The 19,545-nt window shown below is 38.1% G+C and overlaps 2 protein-coding genes across 3 annotated transcripts in view; one reads left to right on the top strand and one right to left on the bottom strand.

Annotated features, from left to right (window-relative positions):
* Positions 1 to 10,473, bottom strand: part of LOC134530044 (ubiquitin domain-containing protein 1) — a 42,551-nt gene extending 32,078 nt beyond the window's left edge. The window contains exon 1 of the mRNA XM_063364581.1: positions 9,787 to 10,473. Within this exon, the coding sequence (XP_063220651.1) occupies positions 9,787 to 9,868 (82 nt within the window). The 5' untranslated portion in view covers positions 9,869 to 10,473. The remainder of the gene's footprint in view (positions 1 to 9,786) is intronic.
* Positions 10,140 to 19,545, top strand: part of LOC134530043 (MMS19 nucleotide excision repair protein homolog) — a 125,996-nt gene continuing 116,590 nt past the window's right edge. Inside the window, exons 1-4 of one of the 2 annotated variants that reach the window (XM_063364579.1) lie at positions 10,140 to 10,574; positions 11,491 to 11,729; positions 12,720 to 12,864; positions 14,705 to 14,892. In XM_063364579.1, coding sequence (XP_063220649.1) covers positions 10,490 to 10,574; positions 11,491 to 11,729; positions 12,720 to 12,864; positions 14,705 to 14,892 — 657 coding nt within the window. In that variant the 5' untranslated portion in view covers positions 10,140 to 10,489. Of the gene's footprint in view, positions 10,597 to 11,490; positions 11,730 to 12,719; positions 12,865 to 14,704; positions 14,893 to 19,545 lie in introns of both variants that reach the window. The other variant, XM_063364580.1, reaches the window with a different exon arrangement.

Genomic DNA, 19,545 nt, shown 5'->3' with positions numbered 1-19,545 from the left:
TTCAAGTATAAACAATGAAACTATAAATCTAAAGGTACAAGGAAGAAAATGCAAGGATAAAGATGTGTTGCATGATATATATTTAGTAGGGAAGGAGAGACAATTTTTTCTGAAGATAACGTATTGAACACTGAAAAAAACATACCTCTTCAGGGCAGTAGCCAAATAAAATAAGGAAGAAGCTGTTGGTTTAAGTAAGAAGATTTATAATGATGGTCCTAGGTTTGCAACATCAGAAAGATCAAACATATGCATGGCAGACATGAATGACAAGGTTAGGCCTATAGGCCAAGTTTAACTGGAAGTTATACTAGGCTGTAACATATAATGAGAGTGATTTGTGAATATGATTAGAACAAATTATCTCTAATGTTGAAATCAGACCTAACACTCACAGAAAGGTGTTATTTTGGCCCTGCCTAATTCTAGAGGATGAGATGTTATTTGCTCTAGTTCTGGTATCGCTAAACATAAACAAGATCTCAAGATACGTCACCCAACTGCTCTTTCCAGGGACAACGGACTTCAGTTGGCAGAGGATTTGAAAACAATGGCAAAATAGAGATTTGCCCTTAGCAAACATTATGTTCTTGATGTAAATAATACATAGAAGTCTATGTATTAAAAGTTTCATTTAAAAACATTTGTCCTAGCATTATTGGTTCATCAATTTCTGCAGAAGAAACAGGCTTAGCCTAAACAATTTAGAATCCTTAGAAAAACCTATGACAGCAACTGGAGAGATGTTTGTGATTTATGGTTTTTATGAAATGGTTTAAGAGCAACTTACAGGACTTTAAATTCAAGATAAACCCTAACCAAATTTAACTAGATTTTTGCAGATCCAGCCAAGATAAAATTACTACCAGGCATAGGGCAAAAAATCCATACACACACAGAAGGCTCAGAAAGAAAAAACACATCAGTATTAGCTTGTGTTTCAGCTTCTGATATAACCCATTCTCCTTTGGTAATTTTTTAAGCAGACAATCTGGGTCAAGTCTTATTTACGAAACCGGATTTCTGATTGGTTGAGGAAAAATGGAGGGCAAATCAATGATGTCATATTAGTAGGGCAAAGAGGTAGGAAAAAAAATTTGGAAGTAATAAAAAATTGGTGGAACTGGAGGGCAATGTTTTGATTGTGGCATGTAGGTAATGGTCATAAGGTGAGTAAAAATCTTTTGTTTTGATAAATGGAATATTTTGAAATATACCTACAAGAAAAGTCACAAAACATGTGAGTAAATTATTAATAAACAATGTTGAAATTGGTTTTAAGAGAAAAAGAGGTAAGTCTGATGATGTAAAAGTGCAACATGTGATACAAGTATGTTACCTTCTAACAGACTAAGCGAGTGGGAAATGTGGGTCATGGCAAAAGAACTGTTGGTGCAACATTTTTCATGTATTTCATTGTAGTATATTATGGGTTTAGGGTGTCGTAATAAAGAATGAAAAGCTACACAGCATAGTTTAGTTTTAGATTCTGGCATTTCATTATGTGAAATAGAGAAATTTCGAAATAAATATTTCCCTGTAACATGAAGTAGACTAGCGTCCCACCCGGTCTAGTCTACTTAACAATACCGGCAATGAATTCCTCAAAATTTACGACTATTCCGCAACTTTTATTTTTCAAAATCATGAACTTTTGTAATAACTATAGCAGGTATTATATTTCACGCCCTAAGTTGAAACATATTGAGACATCATTTTGTTAATGATAAAATATTGGTATCGCAAAACAGACTATAGCGGTAGTGATTATATAGTCTTGTTTATGATACTGAAAAAGCAAAATATACAAAAAATTAAATACTTGAAAAATAGTGTGTTTAATGTTCCCCGCCCAAAACCGCCATATTCATGCACTTCTCCCATAAGAATGTAGGGGTGGTACTGACGTAAGCGATGCCATCTTGGAGACATCAACTCCTGACAATCTCAGGTCAACTTGGAAAGGTGAGAATGACCCAAAGAACCAACAATGAAGATGAATGCATTTTAATGTTGTAATATTCTATCGTGTGATTGAACTGATATTAAATAAAAGTAAATATGTGGGATCTATGTAACATTGGTTCGTTGATAATAATTAGGTCTCAAAAGAAAATCATCTAATTAAATAATCAATGTAATGGTATTTATTATATTTATTCTCAAATAATCCTAGAGTAAATTTATGACAACTTTTAATTAATAACCCATTAAGTAGACATATTATAGCAAATAAAAAGAAAAAGGAAATAATTATTTTAAATCAAATTACATGCAAATTTACCTATCTCGATGACCCATTGATACTGATGAATTTTTCATCATTTAATTGTAAGTACGTGAGACTCTAAATTTATTAACATTTTTAATTTTTAAATAAATATGCTCCGGCTTAGTTCAGGGGAGGGACAAAGGAGACATCGTTCTCCCAAGACTTCTGGTCTCGTCCTCGACCTCTTCAGGATACTCGTACCGTCTTGCTGCAGAACAAAAAAACTAACTACGACCCAGGAGGAATACTACTGGAAACCACTCTTCTGGACATCTTTCAGGATGGGCTGAAAAGTCTGTATATTGGTTGTATCTCACCAGCGTCGACAGGAATCGCTGCATGCAGAAGATCGGTCATCTTGAAGCACACAAATGCAGATTATGATTCCCTATAGCCCTTTTGGGGTAAAGTCTGACTGTCTTTACTGAATACTGACAGAAAAGCTAGCTAAATATGCGATCGCAGCATCTCTTCTGGTACTCTGCGCACAATTCCCGCATCCAGGAACTGCAGAACGCACGGGGAATTCCGCTCGCTTAGCCGATCCAAATTTCCAGTCTCTCCTTTTTTTTTTATCACTATCAAACAACAACAACAAAAAAAAAAGTCCGCCCCAGCGAAACATACCAACTAGGAGGAATAAATCAACAAACTCTTTCTTTACCTGACGAGAATGCAAAACTTAAGACTCTAGCTAATAGCGCCCATATGCTGAATCAGTCATAGACAGAACAATATATATGAATTAGGTAATTTTGATAAAGAAGAATAACATAACAAATATCGCTGACACCTAGGTACTTGTGGCGTATTTGTGGGTCATCGCACTCAGTATTACCATGCATTAAAGACAAAATTTATACATATTCTTAGTTATATAACAAAATATATATGAAGCTAAAACATAATAATAATAATAATAATAACAACAAACATGTAAACATGCTTCAATGGTTACAATGTAAATAGAGATGTGCAAATGAAGGAAAAAATACTATTGCTTAAATAATTTAATTAAGATATTTATTCTACTAACATGATTAGAGGTATTCTTTTCAAATTTAGGCCTGCAACTTAATTAGAAAAGAGTAACTCCATAATTTTTGACAGCCAAATTCTTTCAGTGTTCTAAAGTTGGTTTTATTGTGTACATGTAATTTAAGTTTTTTTTATAATTTGAGTAAAAATTAAAAAAAAAAAAAAAAATTGTGTCATTTATAAATTATTTTCTCAATGAGATTTTTATCACCGAAGTGTGTTTTCTGTATTTTCAAGAATGTATGTACTGTGTGCCATAATTTCAATATCAGGCTACATCTAACCAAATTTTTACAAATAAATCACAAAGACATCTCACATTTTATACAAGCCCCATATTGCTGTAGGATGTACTGAAGTAGAAGAACAGAGTGTTTCCGAATAGTCCGAGAGTCATTTCATAATAGCCCCCAAGCTGAAGCTGTTATCAAATGCAGTTTTATTGCATTTTTGCTTTTTATAATACAGAATAATGCTGAACATTGTTTCTGACTCAAATGTAAGGTAATTTTATTACGTTGCGACTTTTCAGAAAATGATTAATAAAATTCAGAAAATACTTTTCTCCAAAACTAGAGATGTTCCTGTATTTACCTAGAAAACAGCATCTTTATACTCCAGCTAATTTCTGAGAAATCACCATTTATAGCTTACATTATAACTACTGTGCATTAAAGCAGCCATTGCCACTTTTTTTAATCTTCTTATAGGATACGGAGAATCACAGAATCTGCGAACCTAACATTCACAACAGTCCATTCTGAGGCTGCGTTTGTGCACGTTCTGTATAAATATTACTAATTTGTTAGATTATGAGAACAGTCGTTTAGATTAGGTTAGCTCATTTAAAAAATACTTTTATATATTGTGGATGGTTAATTAGGTCAAAATAGCTACATTATAAATACTGATATGCAATATCAAATTTACACATTTTCAAGTTAGTTCAAAATCGTTTACTTAAAAATAAAAAAGGTGGTGATTAAAGTTTAGTTTTTTTATTCATATTAGCCCCGCCTGACCCTAACAATCATATTAAGCCTGTCACAGTTAAAACTTTATTTTGTATTAAATATATCTTATCTGCATTATGTACTTGGAATTATTTCCTGGCCAGTTAACACAACAGCATTATACAGTGGATTGGGGAGCACACAAGCAAGGGAAATGCCAGAGGTGAGGAGAGTGGACACCTGCTGGATGTGGTCTTGTAAGACTGGTGGAGGTGGTGCTAGGCAGTATGGTGATGGCGGGGATCAGCAACCACAGGATACCGGTGTGGAGATTGGGTTAGGGTGGAGGAATGGAGATGAAAGGCGAGAGAAAGCGTGGGGGTAGAGCAAACAGATCAGGGGCAGAGACAATTTTAATGGCAGAGAATCATAGGTGGGTCAAGATTTAGGGGTTAGACGAAAAATGGATGGCCTTCAGAAACATACTGGGGCGGGTGGGGGAGCGTTTTGTGTCAGAAATAATAATTGGAAAAGGGGGAGAGATCAGGACCATCAAGCGGAGATGCAGGAGGCTGCATGCTAGGGCCAAGAAGCTAGGAGGGGAAGGGCTAAAAGCAGAGATGAAGGAGCTGGGGAAGGAACTGGGGAAAAAGACAACGGAGGCAAGGGATGCCTACATGGAAATGCTGATGGATGAAGGTGGTAGGGGGAATTGGGGCGGATCTATATTGCTATGTCAGAAGAGTAAAGGGGGAGGCGGAGCTACCTGTAATGAAGGAGAGAGACGGGCAGGAGCAATAACTTTTTTTTTTGTCAGATTCAAAATAAGAAAGATTGTTTAGCAAGTATATAGTTGGAAGGGGCAAGAGATTTAGGAGGTAGGGGAATAACAATACCTGGGAGTAACCCTACAGAATAACCTAGGTTGGGGAAAGCAGGTGCAGCGGGTGGTAAAGAAGGGGAGGAGAGGGCTGGGGCTGATTGCTAGGACACTGAAGGGGGCAGGACGGAGAGTAAAGGAGAAGGCGCATAAAATGTTGGTGAGGCCTGAATATGCAGCGGAAATTTGGGACCCATACCTAGGGATATAAATTAAGGAACTGGAAAGGGTGCAACATAGAGCTGCAAGATGGGCGATGGTTATGTGGAGAAGGAGGAAAGGGCCGAAGGATGAGAGACATAGGCCATCTGTGATGATGGAGCTGGGATGGGGCACACTACACAGGAGGAGGACAGTAGAGATATTGGTGAAGTGTTTTAGCGTGACAAGGGACGAGGGGGGCTGGGAGATGCAGAGACAGGTTGAACAAAGGGGTGTATAGAGGGAGGAGGGATCATGGGTGGAAGATTCAGAGAGTGGAGAAGAACGGAAAGAGGAAGGCAAGTATTCCTGGTGAGGACAGGGCGGGAGTGGATTGTGATTGAGAGAAAGATACTGGATGTGAGACGAGGAAAGGACTTGAGGAAGAGGCTTCAGAAATTGGGAGAGCAGGGGGGGAAACTCCTTTCCGCCGGGCGGAAACCCAATTGCAAGTGTATCAATCAATTTCATTAAGTTGTGTTAGATGGACCCACAACAAAATAGTGCTCAATAATTGAAACCTACCTAATCAAAAATTTAAAATTAGGAATTGATATGTTCAAATATGTTTTTCCGTACACACATAAACACTAGCCACAGAGATAAACACTAACCACAGAGGGTCTTCCTACGTCATAATGAATACACGTAGTGTAGACATAAATAACTTATTCTAATTATAAACTACAATCAAACGTGGAGAATCAAGTACACTCAGGAATTTTCTGACCCATTGAAATTAAACAACATCGTTTTATGACATAGTTTACTTTATAATGAAATGCAAGTTTATAATTTACAACTTATTGCCACAAAATGTCACAAATGTAACAGATTTTTCTATATTAAAAAGAACAATCAAACAAGTTCTATTAGAACATCATTCCTACTCTCTGATAGAATTCTTTGACCTAATAACAGATAAGAAATCTAAACTCTGGTAAATCTTATTTAAATCCATCACAAAACGAGGAGAAAAATATTGGGTTTTTTAAACTAACACTTCGCTCTGAGCCTTAGACTTGAGTTTATACCATTTCTTATGTACCGTAAAACGGGGTTACTTTGCACCTGTGGGGTAGGTTTGCACCAAAATGGGTAAAAGATTAGCTAATTTGCCCTACTAAAGTAAATTTTTAAAATAGAGAAATTTTCAGGTCATCTGTTTGGTTGGCATTTCTGAACTTGTTTTAATCAAGTGTTTTGCGATTCCCGCCATTTTATAACTGTGTGTAATATCTAATCTCTGGATAACCTAAAAGTACATAATTTATATTGTGGCAAAATTGTGATTTTTCATCAACTGAGAATTATTTCATCAGGTAAGTAATTATCTCAGTGTGTTCGAAATTTGTCTGGCTTGCTACTACACAATTATTTTTTCAGTTTATTTGTAAATGAGATTATATTACTCAATAATTGATAATGGTTGATACTTTGCACCAAAAGTGGGGAAACATTGCACCACTCCGAAACATGCGCAATATACCTATTTTCTATGTATTTTCTATTATATGTATCTATTTTTTTAAATAGGTATGGCCTTATTAGTTATTAAGCCCACTTTTAAGTGTCCTCTACTCATTGTAGAATATACTACGCCATCTTGGATTTACTGTATTGGAATTTTTTATTAACTTTTTATTAACAGCTAATTTTCAACATTTTGCTTTAAAAGGGCATACATATTGATTAAATGACATTTTTTATTTAACTATGATGGAATCATTCAAGTAATTTGGCTTGTTTAATAATTGTCACCATATCAGCTATTATTTTAAAAGACAAAGTCATAAATTCTATTTTCCCTGATTTTAACTTTCTAATTTGGTTTTTGTAGGATGCCTAGGAGGTACCAGCGCAAGCTGGGAGCGAGGACATACCGTGACTACTCTGATGATCAATTAAATACCTGCTTGGAAGCTGTAAGGAATGGGATGTCACAAAGGGCAGCAGCTCAAAAATATGGGATTGCTAGAAGAACCATTAATTATAAGTTGAAAAACCAGCATGTTTCTACTCCAGGGAGACCTACAATATTTACTCTAGCAGAAGAATACCATTTTGTTTCTTGCATAATAGAGCTAAGTGAATATGGTTTCCCTGTCGATTCATTTGACTTCAGGGTCATAGTTAGATCGTATTTAAATCATTCTGGGAGATCTGTGCCTGCATTCTCACAAAACTTACCAGGAAGAGAATGGGTGCTATCATTTTTGCAGCGACACCCAGAGCTCACTGTCCGGTTTGCATCGAATATCAAAAGAAGTCGTGCTGCAATCACCCCTGACATTTTAAGAGCTTACATTGGAAACTTGGCCAGTGAGTTGAGAGGAGTTGAACCATGTAATATTTGGAACTTCGACGAGACCAACCTAACAGACGACCCTGGCAACAAAAAAATTTTCACAAAGAGAGGGACTAAGTACCCTGAGAAAGTTAGGAATGTCTCAAAGGCTAGCATCTCTGTGATGTTTTGTGGGAATGCAATTGGCGAAATATTACCACCGTATGTTGTCTACAAGTCCAGTTGTTTATGGACCACATGGACTGAGAATGGTCCTCCAGGAACCCGTTATAACCACACACCTAGTGGTTGGTTTGATTCCCAGACATTTAATGATTGGTTTGAACGACTGTTACTTCCGAGACTGAAGAAAAGTGATGGAAAAAAGGCGATCTTATGTGACAACCTGTCTGCACACATATCGCTTCATGTCATCAAACTGTGCAATGAGAACAACATCTCCTTTATATGCCTTCCCCCAAACAGCACTCACCTCACACAGCCAATGGATGTTGCTGTCTTCAGATCACTTAAGGTCACTTGGAGAAAGATTTTAGGAGAATGGAAAGACAGTGATGCTGGAAGGAATGCCGTTCTGTCTAAACAGGAGTTCCCTCGTCTACTAAAACAACTTATGGAAGAATCAAATGCTACTATAGGTCAAAATCTTATTTCGGGATTCCGAAAATGTGGAATATATCCTGCAAATGTAGACGAATTGCTTTCTGCAATTCCTTCAGCAAATAAGGCAGTCGATTGCGAGACCATTGAAAAGTCATTTTTGGAATGCCTGGAAAATCACAGGGCAAAGTTTACTCAGCCTCTAAGGGTCGTTAAGAGAAAGAAGGTTACAGTCGAGCCCGGAAAAAGTGTAGCATATGAGGAGTTACTATGCCCAACCCAGGACACTTCACAGCACCCACTAACTGCTAAAGATGAAACCCACAAGAAAATAAGACAAAGCAGTAACAAAAGGCAGAAAGTTGTAACACAATTCAATGAAGATGAGGATGTTGATGGTCCAGAAGATGCCACTTCAGATGCTGAGAGTGACTCCGCTATGCCGACATACACAGCCTTAATGTTGAATGAAGCTCAAGAAGACGATGAAGCAACTGACGTTTTCAATGGCGAAAAATCAATTAGAGATGTTTTGGCACTACCAGCCCCTCAGAAGATAGTTGGGGAACATGTGGCTTTTCAATATGAAGGGGAAATATTTCCGGGCAAAATACTCAAAGTCGGCGATGAAGAGGCAGAAATTTCATCAATGGTGCGATCAGTGAAATCCTGGAAGTGGCCTGCAAGACCAGATGTATCTACATATGATTGGGAGGATGTCATTGGGCACATCAACCCTCCGAAGCAGATTTCCAAAAGGGGAGTGTACAGAGTTGTAGAACTAGAGATCAAGTGGTTGTGATGGTGTTTTGTGAATTTCAACATGAAATATGACTATGAATTTTACATAATTTTTTGTGACAGCTGCCAGATTTCATAGTTTTTTGTAATTTTTTGGGGGTTTTCTAAGTCAAAATATATGTTTTTTTTAATTTAAAAAAACAAAGCTTTGTGGCAATCAATTGTGCCCTGCGTTTAACTTTGCACCAATCGTCATTATACATCCAAATACCATTTAAATAATATTGGTGCAAAGTATCCTACTCACATGGGTAACTTTGCACCACATTATTAATTTATGCTAGGCATATCAGGTTATTAATTAAGTTCATAATTATATGTAGATAGCATCATTAAAGTCTAAAGAAATAAATTAAAGTATAAACATATTATTTTTTAATTTACTAACAACATAAAGAATCGCAAAACAAAAATAAATGGAAAAATTGGTGCAAAGTAACCCCGTTTTACGGTACCTAATTTTTTTTCCTTCTCTCTTTCTTACTATTGAAATGTAAAATTACTCTGTAATATTTAGTTTTTGTGGTTGTACAGTATGTTTGTATATATGTCTATAATTGTATTAATTGACTTGTTCTATATCTCGGAGCCCTTACCTCCATTTGGTATCTACAGATCAAAAACTGAATAAATAAATAAATAAATAAATAAATAAATAAATAAAATAATCTTGACCCAAATGAGAGCACACCAAGGTTAAAGGAAAAATCATCAACGTTTAAATCAAACTTACCAGAGTTTGGACGAGTAACATTCCCAGAAATATTTTCAGTACCATTATTCCTGTTTCGACTGATTCCTATGCAGCCTCCCATTGTAAATACATCGAGTCATGCGGCATTTCACCAATATGTTTTAGCTCTTCACAAACAATATCTTCCATTTTCCAACCATTTTTAAGTAACAGTTGCGCAGCGGTCGAAACTAACAATTGAACATTGTCACCACAAGATGTCTCTATACGTCAAGTAACATAAACTAATTGAAATAAAATATTAGTTATAAAAAACGCATTATTATTAACAAATTAAAATAAACATTTCTAAAGCTCTGGCACCTCTAATAGAATTTGTAGATTTATATTCTCTATTCTCAAAATGCAAAATCAAAAATAAATATTAAGATAACTGTTTTGAGCAATTAAAGATTTCGGACGTCGGCTGTCCGTCCCAAGCATAATAAAGTACATTTAGTTTTTAGTTAGGTTAGGAAAAAATTAGATTAAAGAGTAATGCAATGCGCTGAGAAATCTCGAGAAATGAAAACTAAACTCACACTCCACTCGAACTCAAGAAATTCTCGAGTATTTTTGGCTGGACTCTACAAGCGGCCCCTAGTCTCGTGACAATTTCTAACTCCATGACTGAGACCAAAGTGAGACGAACCTAGGCGGTGTGGGATTTGCATTTTGCATTGTGGTGAAACTGGAATTTGATATGGCGACGCCCTGGCAAGGAGGTTATTTTGAGTCTTTGGAAAATTCGAATATTATTTCTACAAAATGTATTGATATAGTTGCAGGTAGAATTGTTTCAATATTACAGTTACGTTTTATTTCTAAATAACCAAATGTGTTTAGGAAGTATTATGTTTGTAGTATATCTGCATTGTGTTATTCATTGTTTTCTTAGACATTGACTATTGCTAAATTCTATTGTAGTTTTCACATGAGGAGTAAGGAATAATGTTAAATTAATGTTACCTACATGTGTGTGTTACGCTCGCAATTGGGCTTTTACCCCGTGGCAAAAGTCGCCCCCTTTCATTCTCCCCCTCCTTTTAGTCTTCTCCAGAGATCCCTTGCATCTCGCACCCCTAACATTCCTGCATCTCTCACCCCTAACATTCCTTCACTCCTACCCTGTCCTCCCAAAAAAAGTGTTCCCTACCTCTTTCCGTCCACCTCCATCCACCCATGATCTCTCCACCCTTCATACCCACATCTGTGTACCCTAGGACCTAGCTGCCCCCAGCCTCCCTCTCTCATTATCACCTTATACAGTCTGACTAACCTTTCCACCCTTCTCCCTTGTAATGCTTGATTGAGGATAAGTTCGACTTAATCCAAAACCATGGCATAGTTATGGTACCAAATCTAATTTGTAAGAAAACATATAGTACATCAGGATGTCATTTTTATAAAAAAAAAAAAAAAAAAAAATAGTGTTTAAGAGAATAGACATAAGCTTTGTGGTAGATCAATTTGTTCTCTTACAGAGCCCTGAACATGGTGTGAAAATACAATTATTAAAAATGCCAAGTTTTAGGGTGAATAATTTAAAAATACCAAACTGGGGTAGGGCCAGACTACTACACTGTAAAGAATGTATGCTTGTGTGTGCTCAAGTTTTTTAAATGCAGAGCTCTTACTTGTGTGTTAAACATCATGCTGTACTAGTGTGCAATATAAGGAACCTATTTGTATTTGATGATGCAGATATCCAAAATGGCCAAGCAGGAATTCTGCAGCTGGTGGAAGAGCTGAATGTGCTGCTAACGAGCAAGGAAGCAGAGTCGCGCCGTCAGGGAACACGGGTTCTTTCTGACGTGCTGCAAGCCCTGCCGCCAGCGCTACTGCGTGACTCGGAGCTGCAGTCGCTGGCAAGGTTCCTGTGCGACAGACTCAAGGACCACCACTCGGTGCTGCCAGCCGCACTGCAAGGCATCCTGGCCCTTGTGAGCTCTAGCTCTCTCAGATGTCTGTAGAACCACCAGCCCACAAACTACTTTATATCTTACTAACATTTTTTAGAAATTTATTTTCAGTTTTGTGACCAAAAAAACAATTAGGTATGTAGTATTATAAAATTAAGATCCGTTCTCAAATTTTATTAAAATAATAAGTTTACACATGAGTTTGTTTTATTCCTCATTTTGAAGAATTTTAGAAAATGATAATTTTTTGTAGTAAAGTTGATTTTATAGGGTTGTAATATTAGCTTTTAAAAATTATTTTAATAGTTCATAAAATTGGTTTTTTATGTGTACCTCTTGTATAGTTTTGCTTGCTTGGATCTAAAATGATTGATTGTAATAATTCATGACTATATAAAGACTATTGGCTGCCATTAAAGAATATCAATGCTACAGTATTTTAGTGAATGAGTGGAAGTGCAATGAGAAGTTAAATGAAATATAGTAAGCATCAAGAATTTACGGAACCGTGAAGTAAAGCCATGAGTACCCAGTATAGTACTTTGTGAGACATCAGGGAGTCAGATCCAACACAAATATTGCTAGAAAACTTCAATGCACTTGTGGGGCTTCTGGCAGTCCCCTGCAGCAGAGTTATTATTTTAATTTTTTTTTTTAATTTTGTCAAACGACTTAAAGGTCAAACTGATATAATGTAATAAACTTGTTGCTCCCAGTTAAATGATAAATTCCAGCCGTTATTATTATAATCCTTTATCTGTGACCAATAGAAGTGGAGATATTATTTATCGACCCTCATCCTGGTTAGGCGTAGTGCAACACAGTTCATTGTTCATTCCCAAGAGGTTATTGGCCTTTTACAATACACTAAATGAGAATGGTGCACCTAAAGGGATTGGCCGAATGTGTGTGAAGCACATAGGGTTTTAACTCACCACAATACATGAGTTGAGACTATTGAATCGCAAGGTGACAGCTGAATGTGTGTGAAGCACTTGGGTGTTTGTGCAGGTATCCATGGTGAATCTACCAGCCACTTCCGCGGCCCAAATATTAGCGGCCATCTTTCAAAATGTTCCTGGCAGTTCACAGACACAAACTGACCGTTACACACTCTACAGAATACTGCAACTTCTCTGTGACAACAATGGTACAGGTGAGTTGGACAAAAATTAATTTTAGGTTTAAATAGCGGTTAGTTTAAGTATCTTGTTGCCGGCACAAACCTTGTTTATGGGTGTTTGGCGGTGTTGTGTGGTGCTTGGCTGGCTGTGGTGGTTTGTTATACAAGGTTGTCACCCGACCTGGAAAATGGAGAAACTTGGAGTTAACAGTGGTTTTTTTTTTGTCTGGTAATTCTGTGAGAAATTCCATGAATTTTAGAACCATCAGGTATTGTTTGCTTGTCTAGCAAGCTAAAAAGAGCTAGTTAAACTTCACACCCTCTGTACATTAATTTTAAATACCTTTTTTGGATACTGCTAGAGCTAATTGAAATACTACTTGCTGTGCCTATAAAACTGTGTAACTTAAACCATTTTTGAGCCTCAGCAGTGGATTTGACGTGTGACATAGGTTGCCAGGAATGTGTGGAAGGGGGGGGGGAAGCCTGTTGCTTTTGTTACCTCCACTGCTGGTGAAATTACCCTTTGACCCGCAGTGAAGCACAACTCTGGCACTCTCTGTCAGGAGTTACTAAACTCGCAAACTAAGTACGTTTCCAAAACACCGCAGCACACAACATCCTTTAACGAAGGTCCTAAATACAAAGATTGGTAGAAATAATATTAAGAAGAACTGCATGGAACCAGGAGAAAATTTACACTAAACTTTTACCAATTACAACACCAATTTTTATTTTATATTGAAGCAGTTCGGCACTGTTCAGCATTCCTTCCCCTCCTTTCATTTCCCCTCTCCTCCTTTCCCATCCCTCTCCAACTTCCCCTTCCTACCCCCCCTCTTCCTCTCTTCCCCGCCGCCTCACCAGCGCTCTCTGACGAGTGGTTTACCGGGCCTATATACTCGGCTCCTAGCTTATTCGTGGCAGTCTCTCGGTCGTCTGACTCGAAGGCTGTCACTGTGGCGGTGGCGCTGCGTTCTGGTTGTATTAATTATTTATTAATGAATTTTGCATCCCGCCGGAGTGCACAAGGAGCGCATTATTATTATAAATTGCTAAATTGTTAACCTGTAACTAACCCATATTATGCATGTCATATGTTTTCGCTCTAGAGGCATTTTACTATGAATAAATAATATTTTTGTAAAGCCTTATATAATTTTCTTACAGCACCAGTTGTCCACTTCCGTTGGGTTTTATAGTTAAAAACCCCTCCCTGTTTTCTCCTTTTCAGTCGTAGTCTAGACGGCTACAATATTATAATGCGCAGGATTACTCAAAATTCATAATGTGCAGATTACTGAGATTGAAGTTCTCTATGAAGAATTAAAAGCTGGAAACATTTTTAATCAAGCTCAGCTAACAAAAATTCTTATGACAGTTTTAATAATTATTGTCATGTCTATTTATCCTTGGCACCTGTGTAGGTAATTTGAGTTGTGCCCTAATGTTATGCTGTATTATTTATTATACCAATGCTCTGTCTTTCTTAAAATTTTGCTTTTGATTTGTCAGTTTAAACAACATACAAGTGCTACTAAATTAGGTTAAGGAAAACTTATCACAAATGTTATAGTCTTACAGGAATACTTTACATTTAAACGTTCCTTTTCATTTTGAATAACAATATATAATAAAACTTAATGTTTAAGTTGGTTCTGTGTTATGAGCTCTAATTTGTGTCCAAAATAGTAAGCTATATTTTTGTAAACACAGTAATTTTTCATAATATATAAATTGCCTTAAAAATCCTGGATAAAAACCTGAAATTTGGTTTAGCCATAAGAGTGGCTACCCAGTTTTAGTAGCTGGTTGCAGCCACCAAACACCAGGCTATGTGTTGTTTGATGACAGCTGTGGTTTTTGTTTCCAGAGCTGGTTGCTGATGTTCCAGACTTGGTGTTAGGCATCATTTCTATGATTGATGGAGAACGTGACCCCAGAAACCTTTTGTTTATTTTTTCCTGGCTACCCAGGTTTATAGCTTCCTTTCCATTGGGCCACCTAGTTGAGGAGATGTTCGAAGTTTTGGCTTGTTACTTCCCTGTGGACTTCCGCTTGGTAAGTTGGGTTCAGGACAGTCTTTGGCAAACTTATTTGCACTTGATGTTTATCAAGGATTTTTTTTTGTTTTGAAAAATGCAAGATTCTTTACTTGTAATTTCTTTTCAACTATGACTTCTCATTATCATAATTTCAGACATGCTTGCAAATATGAATCAATTGTAGCAGTTCATTAAGTTTTCCTCGAAGTACGTCTTTATGAATGGTACTTCCAAATTTATGATTGGAAATTTGTCTTGGTATTATTGCATTTTTTATGTTATTGTTACTTTTCAAGGGCATTGCACTCTTGTAGCCCAAATTAATTTTCTTTGGGATTAATGCTCGTACAATTTTTGTTTATTTGATCTGATAGTGCCTCACATATTGGAGAGACATTTTGTGTGTGCTGATTGCTTCTAATAGATGATAATCAGTAGTTTTGTCTCTTACATCAAGAAACTTTAAATTTTTAGTGTAAAACTATGAATGGTGCTCTTTATTTTGTGTGGAAGAGAAAGTTTTGATAGTGTGTAAGGAAATTATGAAACTGTTGCTAGAGGAGTGAAGTGGAGATGTACCAGTGTAGATAATAATTAAAACATTTTTTTAAGATTATGCTATTTTTAACTTTGTACTTCAGATTATTTGTCTCGTGTGCTTTGTGTTATATTTTTTTGTTTGCATAGGGGGTAAGTGACAACTGCAGAAAACATAGTAGTATCGTGCATGAGGATTTTGTGAAGTTAAAGGGTTCAAACAAGGTTGGAAGTATTTTTGGATAAATTTTGAGAACAAGATTGCTGTGACAAAGGCCAGGTTATTATTTATGATATCTGGTTTAATAAATGCATAAATCTTGCCATCAAACCAATTTTACTAAACAGAAACTACAAGTGCAAAGCAAGCAAGTCATAGTGCGTGGGTTCAACATAACCGAAGTATCTTCTGTATGCACAGATATTGAAGAGGCTGTATATGAGATGGGACTACAGTTGATAAGAAGTATGTACTTTCATTTGTAAATTGAAGGTATGAATATAGTTAATTTGAAGCATGCGCCCGCCGGCTCCTCCCCTCCCCACCCCCTTCCCTTCTGACGGATGCGTGACTTAGGCTCCTCCCCTCTCCAGGCCTACTGACTGCTACACTAGTGCCCTCTAGCTGGGGTATATAGCTCTGGTTTTAGCATAAGCTCGGGCTGTTCTGTTCGGGTTCGCAGTCTTCGTCGGTGGTGCTGCGATGTCGCCATCCTGACGATGGCAAGCTTCATTTTATGGTCGGTAGCTTGCTTGTGGCCACGCGTACTGAAGTTGCGTTAGTTTTGACACTGAGTTTCGGATTGTCCTTAGACGGCGGGCGTGGCCGTTATACTACTTTATAGCTGCTTTAGTGGTGACTTGCGGGTCCCATTGTATAGCTTGCTTACGTTTTTCGTGTATGCTAATTAGACCCCTTTTTGTTTTTTGATCTTGGTCGCGCATTTCTCAACCTTAAGGTTCCGTGCTTAGTGATCCTTGTTACGCAGCTCCATGCCCGGACAGACAGCACGTTTCTTTTGTAATTATTGAATTATATATATACATATTGATGTGTTCAAGCACTGTTACTTACACCCTATTAGAATCAACGGTTTTATGTTGCTATCGCACTAGGTTGCTGAATATTAAAGATGTTATGTGGTGGGTGCCACCACGTGGTTCGTGGGCACGTGGACCCGGCGAGACTCTTTCTCCTGGTCGTGACGTCGCCCGTGTGAGGCGAGACACGCAACCCTATTTACCTACGGTGGCCCTAACACCCGCTCTCAGCGTCGGGTACGCTATCACCATGAAACAATTATCCCAAGTGGGCTCTAGGCGTCCCACACGCCATACACTCCTTAAGGACACACGTGGTTAGAATTAAAGATGGAGACTTCAATGCGCCTGAGTTTTATTCACTCCGTCCTCTTACATATTTACTTATTAAGCGGTTAAAAAGCCAACGGCATGAATCAGCTTAGAGGAGGGCCAGGTCAACTCGTGGCCTGACCGACGATTCGCAACGCAGTCGATTTCAAAAGCCCGGCTGAGCAGAAAAAAATATTTACGTTAAAGAGTCTTTCACCCGGAGTAGGCCTCGAAGCGGTTAAAAGCGATTCAGAGAAATTATTCCACGGCCGGATGCTAAAAGATCAGTTCTTACCAAGTATTGAAGGCGACGAAGTACAGCACGCGTCCTACTCCGGGCGGTTCCAAGATTAGACTGCTGGCTAGGGGGTGTCATGGCGCCTCCTTCCGCTCCCGTTACCGTTAGCTGTTCAATTTACATTTTTACTTACAATGAAATATGAATAAACATTTAGTAAATCAGTATTAATTAAGTTACTGCCTCTGCTCCTTCCACCTAATTAACAAAGCTAAATAAAAGAATTACAATAATGAAAAGTTAATTTGGTAGTTCTCTTAGCGGTCGCTTGTGGCGCTGTAACGTCTGTTTAGAAAAATGGACCTGCAAACATACGACCCTTGGGAATTAAAAGATAAAATAAAGGTTGACAATTCTTATTTAATAATTAGGATTTACGGGGAAGCCGCACCGACTCTAATTACTGGCCTCTTGTATGGCCGCAACACACACACTCACCTACACACGCTCGCCGTCGGCGGGACGTTTGAAATAGAGGGTGCTGGTGGGAGGGAGGGGTGCTGCCGTGGACGGGTCACATCGGGCTTAGGAGGGGCGTAGCCCTGGACGACGTCAACGTATTTGTTTGAGGGCTCATGTACTCACCCACGTGGGTATTGTAAACCGCTATTGTATGGGCATGCAAGTGTAGGTAATCCCATATCTGAGAATAGTATGTACTGCGGTAATCTTATTGTTACGGTATTTTATATTTTGTTTTAAAATTAGTGGTGTCATTGTGCCATAGTGCCCTTAAACACACCTCTTTGGAGAAGGTTAAATGTAACGTAACTAAGCCTCTTGGCACTTACTGGGTCATATATGCGTCGTATTTGCTATAAAGGTACTTATTATAGGGTCCTATTGTCAGAATATTAAAGGATTGTATACGTAATACACTTACTGTATTTACACACACACACACACACACACACACACACACACACACACACACACACACACACACACACACACACACACACACACACACACACACATATATATATATATATATATATATATATATATCATCTTGTTAGCATCTGTACTACGTATTTATATTTTTGAATCTGATTTTATTGGATTCTAATAATTTGAATAAATTTGATACTATTTTTTCTAATTGTGCCTTTTGCTTTCTTGTTCACGATTAGGCTACCACATATTACGCTCTGTGTGCCCCTAACAGAAGGGGTTATTTGTCTGCGTGCTGTTGGTATAGTGCTGAGGTTGAGGTGGAGTGTGAGGTACCTTGCCTGCCCCCACCACGATACTTCAAATGTTATATACAAGTATTGCGGATTTGAATGTCATTTAAGTTTCCAATGAATATCCATCTGTTTTCTCTATTTTTCCCCCCTTGGAAGCTACTTGAATGTTTTTGGGCGTGTTTACACCCTTTTCATCATCTACAATTTTGGGCGTGAGTGGATGTCCTTCACGCAAGTGGAATACTAGAGTCGACTGCACAAACATGCGAATTAGTGTAGCCCCATCCCCTGTTTGGCAAGTTGTGACGGCTGTTAATTCTCCTGGAACCTAAGAGTGTGGTTCTTTTTTGAATTTGCCATAATTCCTTAAAATTGGGCGTATGAAAGAAGCTTTGCAGACGTGAACATGCAATATGTTGTGATGGACTATTCAAACTGGATTTTATTTATGTTTTGAAAGGTACAAAGAGGAAAATCTTAAATTATATTACGTTATACAGGGTTTGTTCGGAAAGTAATAGGACTAAGTCAATTTAAAAAAAATTTATTGAGCCAATCGTTACAATTCTTTAAAAACTTTCAAATTAGGCTCCTGCGTCGATGCAGCGCTGCCACCACGATTTCCAAGCATTGAAGGCGTCACGGAAGGCATTCTCCGGAATAGCCTTGAGAGCCGCAGTGCAAACTGCTTGGATTCCCTCTTGTCGTCTCAAAATGCTCGCCTTTCATCGGCCTTTTCAAGCAAGGAAACAAAAAGAAGTCCGAGGGGGCCACATCTGGGCTGTAGGCTGGTTGCGGAAGCATTGGAATGCCGGCCTTGGTCAGGTAGCTGTTCACAAGAAAGGCGGTGTGAGCCGGGGCGTTGTCGTGGTGCAACTTCCAGTCGGCTGCGATGTCTAGTCGGACCCGATTGACCCTTCGTTTGAGTCTCTTGAGCACTTCCACGTAAAACTTGGCGTTGACGGTTTGTCCAGGAGGAACAAATTCATGGTGGACGATGCCTTTGATGTAAAAAAAGACAATAAGCATCGTTTTCACTTTGGATTTGCTCATTCTTCCCTTTTTTGGACAAGGAGACGCCGGCGTGTGCCACTCGGAAGATTGCCTCTTTGTCTCGGGATCATACTCAAAGATCCATGACTCGTCACCTGTCGTCACCTGTGATTACGTTATTCAAAAATTGGGGGTCACTTTCAATGTTCAAATTTTCTTGGCACACTTCCACTCCCCGCAATTTCTGGTCGTTAGTGAGCACTTTTGGGACCATCTTCGCGCACACCTTGCGCATGTT

Source organism: Bacillus rossius, chromosome 3 (assembly GCF_032445375.1).
Source record: "Bacillus rossius redtenbacheri isolate Brsri chromosome 3, Brsri_v3, whole genome shotgun sequence".
Lineage (NCBI taxonomy): Eukaryota > Metazoa > Arthropoda > Insecta > Phasmatodea > Bacillidae > Bacillus > Bacillus rossius.
Note: the sequence above shows the minus strand (reverse complement) of the source record. Positions and strands in the feature narration are given on the sequence as shown.